This window comes from Sorghum bicolor, chromosome 3 (assembly GCF_000003195.3).
Source record: "Sorghum bicolor cultivar BTx623 chromosome 3, Sorghum_bicolor_NCBIv3, whole genome shotgun sequence".
In the NCBI taxonomy this organism is placed as follows: Eukaryota; Viridiplantae; Streptophyta; class Magnoliopsida; order Poales; family Poaceae; genus Sorghum; species Sorghum bicolor.
In genome coordinates, this window is record NC_012872.2 from 62,028,108 (window position 1) to 62,038,022 (window position 9,915).

General features: G+C 40.9%; 2 protein-coding genes across 2 annotated transcripts; both read left to right on the top strand.

Annotated features, from left to right (window-relative positions):
• Nucleotides 543–4,042, top strand: LOC8075540 (WRKY transcription factor SUSIBA2). The gene is made up of 2 exons (XM_002456260.2): nt 543–1,332; nt 3,539–4,042. Exons 1-2 carry the CDS (start codon nt 770–772, stop codon nt 3,714–3,716), a joined length of 741 nt encoding a protein of 246 aa, XP_002456305.1. The 5' UTR covers nt 543–769; the 3' UTR covers nt 3,717–4,042.
• Nucleotides 7,424–8,974, top strand: LOC8062138 (50S ribosomal protein L20). Its single transcript, XM_002456261.2, has 3 exons — nt 7,424–7,570; nt 8,142–8,366; nt 8,528–8,974. The coding sequence occupies exons 2-3, from the start codon at nt 8,181–8,183 to the stop codon at nt 8,705–8,707; spliced, it is 366 nt and encodes a 121-aa protein (XP_002456306.1). The 5' UTR covers nt 7,424–7,570; nt 8,142–8,180; the 3' UTR covers nt 8,708–8,974.

The window sequence follows — 9,915 nt, forward strand, 5'->3', positions numbered from 1 at the left end:
CCCGTGCGGCGCCTCACCAAACACGAACTACCAGTCCACGCACAAAAAAAAAGACAGAATGGATGCTTCTATTCCATCGCTTTGCATTGCATATAATGCATATATAGAACTGCAACTAAGCTGCACGAATCAAGAAAAGCTGTGTTCCAAAGGAAAAACGACGACGAAACGTACGTACGCACTCGATCATTGTTTGCTCCAAAGTAACGAGACAGAGAATATATATAACGTACGCCAGGGCCGTTTCATTATTCAGCTTTACTACTCCGCCGTGAAACGTGCGCTAGCTGCTCATCATCTCCTTTTTATTTTTATTTTTTTTTATGATAAAGGGCCGGCCGCCCCGGCAGTAGTCTGGAGCAAGCCTCCATGCATCGGCGGGCCGGATCGGAAGCCGGGGGCCGGGCGGACGGGGCGGTTGAACGGATTCAGCAGCCACCAGCATTCCAGCATCAGGGGTAGTTGAGATATATATGGTTGCTCACTTGCTCGATCATCTCTCCCTCTCTCTCTCTCTCTCTCTCTCTGCAGGCTTTGCGCGTGCACGTTTACCCAACTAAATCTCCTCTCTCATCTCCTGGTGCCTTCTCGTTCACTCACACTTCAGCTAGCTCTGCAAGGACCGTACGTTGTCCCTGTGATCTGGTGATGAGTTGCATCCGATCCTTCTATAAATCACAAGACAATGTTGTCTCAACTCTCAAAGGCGCCTACACACGTGACGACGTCGGCACGTCCCACTAGCTAGAAGAAGCAAACGCAGGCAGTAATGGAGAACCAGCATCTCCAAGGAGACGAGTCGTCGTCGTCGCACGCGCTCCCCAGCTTCCCCTACTTCGCCGTGCCGTCGCCGCCGTATGCGCCGCCGCCGCCATCGGAGGACCAGCACAGTACCCTCATCACAGCGCTCCAGCAGCAACCGTCGTCGTCGGCGTGCAATAACGACGACCTTCCTCCTCTGGGTCTGGGGCCTGATCAGCTAGCGGCGGTGGCGGCGCCGATGATTCTCCCGCCAATGGTGGACTGGTCGGCGCTGCTCCAGCAGGCCAGCTTGATGGGGCCCCAGCTCGTGCCGGGACTACTGCAGCAAGTACCGCCCCTGGAGCCGTTGGACCAGAGCGGGGAGAACGACGGCGGCGACGCAGGGAGTAGCAGTAGTAGCAAGGAGAAGGTGGTGGCGAAGGGCGGCGGCGGCGCGGGGAGGTCTGGGAAGAAGAAGGCGAGCAGGCCGCGGTTCGCGTTCCAGACGAGGAGCGTCAACGACATCCTGGACGACGGCTACCGGTGGAGGAAGTACGGGCAGAAGGCCGTCAAGAACAGCGAGCACCCCAGGTTCGATTTCTCCATGTTTTCGTTTTTCAATCATTTCATGCATGCATGCATTGCATAGCCGCCGACCTTGATCGGGGTCGGGCGCATGCATGCATGGCGCATCCATGCACACACGTGGATCAATTATTGCATTCATAAATTGCATATAGGAAGGACTTGTTTGGCACTGCTCAACTAGTAAAGCTGTTTTTTTAGAAAATAGCTTCATGAGTGACTTTCTAGATGAAACTGAGCTGTTTTGGAAAAAGTGTTTGGCAAAATAGCTTCACCAACTCCTTCATACATAGTTGAGAGAGAGAAATGAGGGAGAATGTGTAATAAGCTACTTTTTTCCAGCTTCATCCAACTTATATTTTTGTGAGAGAAGGGGAAAAACAGCTTCACCTATAAAGCTGTTTTGGAAATAAGTGTTTGGCAAAAAAAAACAACTCACAACAGGTCACGAAGCTGTTGTGAGCTGTACCAAACAGGCCCGAACTTGCTGAAATATTTGTTTGCACTGCACATGTGTGCATGCATGTAACGAATGCGTTTCGACGGGCATGCATGTTTGCATATATGCATGCATTCAAGTGTCATCAGGTCATCAGTTGCATCATCTCTAATTCCATGCAAATTAGTACAATTTAGAAAACAAATTAATGGAGGTTCAACGCTGCCGAACTAATTTGCATGGCAGCATGGGTACGGTCGCGCGCGCGCGCGCGTGTCAGTGTGTGCGCTAAGCCGTGTGTGTAATTCGTGTCTATTTAAACCCCCGCCTAGTATTGTTGTTCGCCAAATTTCTATCTACACATCTACTTGCTTGTCCGCATGCATATTAAAATGACAACGTACACATGTGGTTCATCTATAGCTAGTCGATGGCCTGGAGAGACACTACTTGTGATGCCATGTACTTCCTCCATTTTAAATTATTATTGCTTGCTTTTGCTTTGTACTAAGTCAAACTTCTTAAACTTTAGCTAGGTTATAGAAAAATCTATTATGGTCTATAAATTTAATTTTAATAAAATTCTGGGGTGGGATAAAACCATTGTTCCACCAAAAAAGAAAGATCTACAAATTCAAATAAATGGCCTATCAAGACATACTCACGTAGGTTTAATGGAACTATTTTGGTATCATAGATGTTGTTGAGCATTTTCCCATAAACTTGACTAAAGTTCAAGAAGTTTGATGTAGTATAAAGCTAAAATTAACTATAATTTCAAAAGATTTGGTTTTCATAGAGGAAAGAACTTAATGGAACTAATTGGGTATCATATATATAGATGTTGTTGAGCATTTTCCTATAAACTTGATTAAAGTTCAAGAAGTTTGATGTAGCATAAAGCTAAAATTTCAAAAGAAGAAAGTATTAGTGGTTTTCATAGAGGGAAGAATTTAATGGAACTAATTTAGTATCATAGGTGCTGTTGAGCATTTTCCTATAAACTTGATTAAAGTTCAATAAGTTTGATGTAGCATAAAGCTAAAATTAATAATTTTTAAAGAAGAAAGTATTAATGGTTTTCATAGAGCAATAGATCATGCAACTTATGCATGCCATGTTGGTTAAAAAAATGTGTGCATACCATTAGTACATAAACGCTTTTTTAATGGTTTTCATAGAGGAATAGAGCATGCAACATATGCATGCCATTAGTACATAAACATTTTTTTTACAATGCCTCCCATTTTTTTCATCGGCGGTTCATAAAGGACAGACACCAATAGAAACAAAAGTATGAGCACATTACTACGAACTGTCAGTGTAAACATATCTATACCAGTGACTGGCTTAAGGGTCTGGCAGTGTAAATCTTAGATTTATGCTACCGACAGCCTTAAGAAAACTACCAGTGGAAAATAGAATATATATTGCTGGTAGCTTTAAGAAAACCGCCAGCATAGGTATGTTTGCATTGATAGTTGTCTTAAGCTAGTTACTAGTACAAATACTTTGATTTTTTTAAACAGTCTTGGATGGATAATCCAAACCAAAGTTATATATAGTGTATGAAAAGATCTCAAACTTTATCCTGTTTATTTTTTATTTAAATCATTAAATACAATAAAGCTACTACCGGTGTTGATACATGCACGGGGAAGCTATATGTTGATACATGATGTACACAGAGTCGAGTCACTTGAGTAAAAATCATTTTATCTAAAACGATTTGAAAACTAACGGCCGCCGCTGCTGATACATGCATGCATGCAGGAGCTACTACCGGTGCACCCACCATACGTGCAATGTGAAGAAACAGGTGCAGCGCCTGGCCAAGGACACGAGCATCGTGGTCACTACTTACGAGGGCGTCCATAACCACCCCTGCGAGAAGCTCATGGAAGCGCTCAGCCCCATCCTCAAGCAGCTCCAGTTCCTCTCGCAGTTCTAACCGAAGCTGCCTCTGGTCATTATTATGTACAATAATACATATACACAGGCACGGCCACCAAAAGGTCAAGCAGACAAACATAATAATATATATACTCCTAATGCACAACTACATATGTGATATGTGTACTGTAGATAGTATTACACGAGAGAGTACAAACGTAAAGTGTAAAGTAACCAACTGGAAGGGGGAAGAAAAGGAGAAAAAAATGTGCCTGCCTCCCCAATACTGCTGATCTCGCATGTATATGTCATATATACCTTGTTTATAAAGTTTACAAATATGTATACTGATAAGGTGGGTGAACATATATATAGTACTACGGGGTCATTTTGTTTTAATCTTTTTTTTTAATTAGCATATCGAGTATACTACAAAACACGCCCTCACCACAGAGCCATGCTAGACTGATCGATCTGACTCTATACCATGGAAATCGGACACATGTCATTGTTGCCCTGGTTAGGCAGTTTCCAGGAGCAACCAAGTCTCACCATTTCAAATTATAAGTTATTCTAAGAACTTTAAAAAGTTAAAGCATTTTACATTTAACTAAAATTATAGAGAAAATTACAAAAATTTATAACACCAAATATGTATACTATAAAAATATAGTTAATGAAGAATCTAATAATACTTAGTTGGTATCATAAATATTATTGTCTTATCATATAAAATTAGTCAAACTTAGGATCCTTTGACTATCCAAGATCTTTGGAATGTCTTATAATTTGGAATGGAGGGAGTAGATTCTAAGACCTCATGCTTTGATGTTGTTGTTGATGATGATGAGAGTCGTTGGCTCTAAAATGTTGTTAGATCAAACCAAGTCTCCTCCAGCCTCGAGGTCATATAAGGTGGGGGTCCTCATATTTGATTAAGAGACATAAGCACACATAGGAGACGAGGTTACACTAGTACATAGAATCTCAACATTGGTGGTTGTAAGCATATTTCTACTGACGTTTCTCACAACCACCAGTGCTAAGCGGTTACTAGCGGTTAACTGAGGACCGGCTAAGACAACTGTCTGTGAAAATAGATTTTTAATGGCGATTCAGTTAAGACAACTTATTCTTAGGGAAGGCCCACTGCCTAGCCACCTCGCCTGACGGAGTTGAAGTCGCAAGTGGTACATTTTTCGCGTAAAATCGTATGTTTCGCGGTTGGAAAATTTCAACCCGAGACCTCGCTCTCACGCATAACCTCCTGTGCACTCCACCTATCACTCACTTGTGGCTATATTAGAGTTTGGTTCCTCACATATTATCATAAATCGAGCATATATTGATTCTTTTAGACCCTAAACAAATTCAAATGAAAAAGTTGTCAACTACAAAGTTTCATAACTTTTCAAGATCTACAACTTTTATATTGGTAGTTTCTCCATCCGAGATCATTTACAAAATTTGAATTTCAAATTTGTCAGCTTCAAACGTAGTTTTCGATGTCAAGAATTCAAATGAAAAATATATCAATTACAAAGATTCATAACTTTTCAAGATCTACAACTTTCATTTTGATGGTTTTTTCATACGAGGTCATTTGAAAAACTCAAAAAAATCAATTTCAAAATATTTTTACAGACAATTTTCTTAAGAAACCTCCCCTAAAAATCATATTTCTAGTGGCGGTTTCTTAAGAAATCTGCCTGTAAAAATAGCCCATTTCTAGTGGCGGTTTTAGTAAGAAAACTGTCTGTAAAAATCAATTTTCACTAGCGGTTCACTTAATAAAACAGTTAGTAAAGATACACCATTTCTACTGGTTAGTGAAATTGTGTTTCCACTGGCGATTCTTGAATCAGACCCGCTGATTCCTTTTCACAGGCATTTTTAATTAAAATTGTGTATAAAAAAAATCTCTACTGCCGGCATAGAGCTTTTTTTGTACTAGTGTTATCTACTGACCAAATATTCCCTCAATATGTGGTATAAATTGGTAACCAAAAATTGATGATTCAATATGGAACAACCGTTGCAACCCTAATCGGTATCCATGATTATATATATGCTCTCCTGCTGATCCCTAACATGCCCCTGTTGATCCTTAAATTATACCACCTGCTAATCCATAAGTACAAAAGGGTACGGTCTAGCGTACATGGTCAGTTTTGTCTAGAAAACACGACCAGCCATTTAGACATTCTGGTAAGTAGTTAATACTCATCCAACTTAATACTCCTCTGTCTCTCTGAAAGCTTCAATTCTTAGAGTTGTCTTAAGTTAAACCGTTTTAACTTGACTAGATTTTAATAAAAAAATGCTAAGATTTATAGTACCAAATTGGTATCATTAGATTTATCATAGAATATATATTTGCACAAGGTACTCATTTTATGTCATAGATATTAATGTTCTTTTTTTATAAAGTTGGTCAAACTTCAAAAGTTTAAGTGACACGGATTCTATGAATTGAAGCTTTTAGAGACAAAAAGAGTATAAAATAACTTAAAAACATATGTTAATTCAACATGAGTTGCTACACACTAAAAATAGAATAAGCTACTAAGAGTAACTCGAACAGTTTGGCAAATGCACTTGGCAAATTGAGATTTTTGGCAAAACCACAAAAAAGCACCTCCAACAAGTTGGCAAAATCACTTGGCAAAAATCCAAGGTTGGCAAATTCTCCCCGAACCGGCGCATATATGCGCGCTTCGGAGGACTTGGCAAATCGCGGTTGTCGGCCCGTGGCCTGTTCTCCCGCGCGCGCGAACTGTGACAGGCATCAGGTGCTTATCTGAAGTTCGACAAGGCAGGCATCAGGTGCTGACAGCAACGTGTTCACCAGCTGCTGCTTTTTGTTTTGTTCACTGCCAAACAACGACAGCGTGTGGCCAACAAATCGACAACAGCAGCTGACATGCTGATCTCCTCTGATATAAACATGATGGTCGCGCGCGTGGAGAAGATTGGCAGTCCGATCGTCCCGTGGAGAAGTGAAACGGCGTGGCGACCATGTACGATGGACCGGGCAACGGCGACGAAGTGAAACGGCGCGACAACGGCCCAAATAATTCATACATGTGGGCCACCAAATTTTAATTTGCCAACTCCAAATAGCTCACTGTTGGAGAGGTCTTTTTTTTCCACTTGGCATTTGGGGTTTAGACTTGGCAAAAATAGAGATTTACCAAGTGCAATTTGCCAAACTGTTGAAGTTGCTCTAACATATAGAACACAAGTTGGCATCACTTAAAAACTTTTAGATTTCGTTCTAATCAGCAGCACAGTGGTGCAAGAAAAATTGCAAACGAATACTCTATTAAAAATCTCCATATTTTTTCTTAAAAAAGGTATTGTACGTATTCTGAAGTACTCCCGCCGTCCACAAATAAATGCACATATTATTTTCTAGGGAGTTAAATATTTTTAAGTTTTACCAAATATATATATATAAATATATTAATATTTATTATATGCAATATATATCATTAGATTGAGTGTGAAATATACTTTTATAATATACTTATTTATAAATACAAATATTGATATTATTTGATATATTTCTAGTTGACTTCTTGGGAAGTGAAATGTGCATTTATTTATGGACGGGGGAGTATATAGTAATTACAAAAAACAAAAAGAGAGCGTACTGGCCTGATACAGTGATCGCACACAAGCTAGCCCACAAGACATACTGTATTTTGTACGTGGGCTGTCTCTCCCGCAGGCCGCAGGTGTGCACAAGGCCAGCCCAGCCCAGCAGCCTACTCGCGCTTAGGTCAAGCGTAAGCCCGAGCGGCGAGCGTTAAGCCAGAGTCAGCGTGCGCGAGCTCCGCCGCCCGTCGCCGCCGCCCTGCTCCAGGTGCTCAGGTCTTCTTCGGGCCCTTCGCCGGCGAGCACCAACAGGTACGGCCACCGATTGCCATTGGTCTGCCCTCTCCGCTGTGCGAAACCGAGCATCCAAGCACTAACTTACTATTTGTATTCGGATCTGATCTAATTGTAAGTGTATATGCATGTATTAATGTATTTTATTATGCCTACTAACTCGAACTGTCTCTTGTAAAAAATTATCGGGTGACACCCCTTTACTTCACTGGGTGCGCCTCTTTCTCTGGGGGCCATGAATTAGCTGATGAACTCAATTGTCTAAATCTCATTTTGTCAATAGAATCTCATTTTCTCGTTTAAGATGCTTTGACTCTCCAAGATTCTTGAAATTACTTATAAATTGGGATGTGGGATGGAGGGAGTAGTTTTCTAAAGCCGCGGTCATTAAATTACGCTGTATATGATGGCATGGATTACATGGTTTGTAGAGCGACGAAATGTATTAATTCGTTTTTATGAAGCTATAATAGCACATATGTATTCTTGTTACCATTTTGTTCTTCGGACAGATTCCTAACTGCAGGGTTAGTGCACTCAAGCTGCTTATTTGCTTACATATCTTTCCCTATCTATTGCAATGTTGCAGGAAGGGGGAAAATTATTCAGGAGATCCAGTAACTAGAAAATGAATAAGGGCAAGATTTTCAAGTTGGCTAAGGGATTTAGAGGAAGGGCGAAGAATTGCATCAGGATAGCAAGGGAGAGGGTCGAGAAAGCCTTGCAATATTCGTACAGGGACAGGCGTAACAAGAAGAGGGATATGAGATCCCTTTGGATTGAGCGCATCAATGCTGGTACACGATTGCACGGGGTATGTATCTATTGCAGTCAACTTGTCAAAAAGAATGGAATTCTGGCATTTGTTGGGAATGTATAATAATGCTAATGTTAGACCATCTAGTTCAACGCAATGCTATCTGCCTTGCATTTTACTGTTGAAGTACCCATAGCTTTCTTGCATTTGACTATCAGGTGAATTATGGCAACTTTATGCATGGATTAATGAAGGAGAACATCCAACTCAATAGGAAGGTGCTCTCAGAGCTGTCGATGCATGAACCTTACAGCTTCAAGGCGCTTGTTGATGTATCCCGCACATCATTTCCAGGGAACAGGCCTGTCAGAAAGGAGGGTCTAGCAGCTATCCTGTGAAGCATATTTTCCAATGTGTCACTGAATTCATTATGGTCTTCCCTTCCTTGCAATTCAGAGTTACTAATCCTATCTAGTAGCTTGTATTACGTGGTGACTCATGTAATTTGCATTACTAGTATTTCTGCTATTCCCTTCTGCTACTACTTTTGGAAGACATGACTGAACTGAAACACCTAATTACACATTATTGTTCTTTTGGGCCCCGTCAGTTATGACTGAACTGAAACACCTAATTACATAGTATTGTTCTTTTGGCCCCCGTCAGTTGGCTTTATGGAGATATAATCCTCTGTGTGATGTTGACAGTTTCAGCAATCAAATTGATTCTGTATCAAGGTAAAAGAGATTTGACCCATATGGCTTATCGAAGTATGCAAGATTGTTATTTTCTGGTGTTTGCCAAGTTCTTTGCATGCATTTTGAAGAAACTACACCGACCAAGCAGGCCTGCTAAGTGTGTACTTATGCTACTTTTGATTTATTTAGACAAAAAGAAAGGAATCTCTTGCATGGGCCTTTCCTTCTTGTCGAGGTAGAATTTATGCGTTAAGAATGTCTTTAGGTTCCACTTGGAAGACTCATGGAGCATTCCTGCTTGATCACTGTATCCCTGTTGCTAGTTACTGTGTCTTCAACTCTGTACCTCTTTTGATTAACTACTGGTCATGTAACTTGGCATCTTGTAAACAACTTGTTTTTCATAAAATATTAAAAGCTTATAAATTTCAACTTCTTGACAAACAGCTGTAAGCTAATTCACCTTTCCTGATATGTATTAACGCAAAGTCTATTTTTCTGGGAGCCATCTTTGTTCAGATTATGTGTTTGCCAGGTGTTCTTTGACGAGAGGTGTTGCTACCGATCACAATATACGCGAAGTGTTACGGTGTGTACAGGGACTAGGCTAACTTTTCTGTGCTGGCGACATGGCATAAACACTTATCTTTTCCTTACCAGAGCAAGACGAGAACAAGAGACAGAAATTCGTATTCGAGGGAATGTGCACATCGCTTTTGTTCCCTTCAAATCTGCACATCGCTTTTGTTCCCATGCAGGTGATGAAGTGAGAACATTGCACGTTGATCGGAGCAGCAAAAACCGGCCATGCAAGTGGTGCGTTTTGAGCTGCTAGCTTCTCTCTAGCTGGAATGCACTACAAGTGTTCATCAATCTGGAGAATAAAATCGCAGCGCATCGTTGCATTA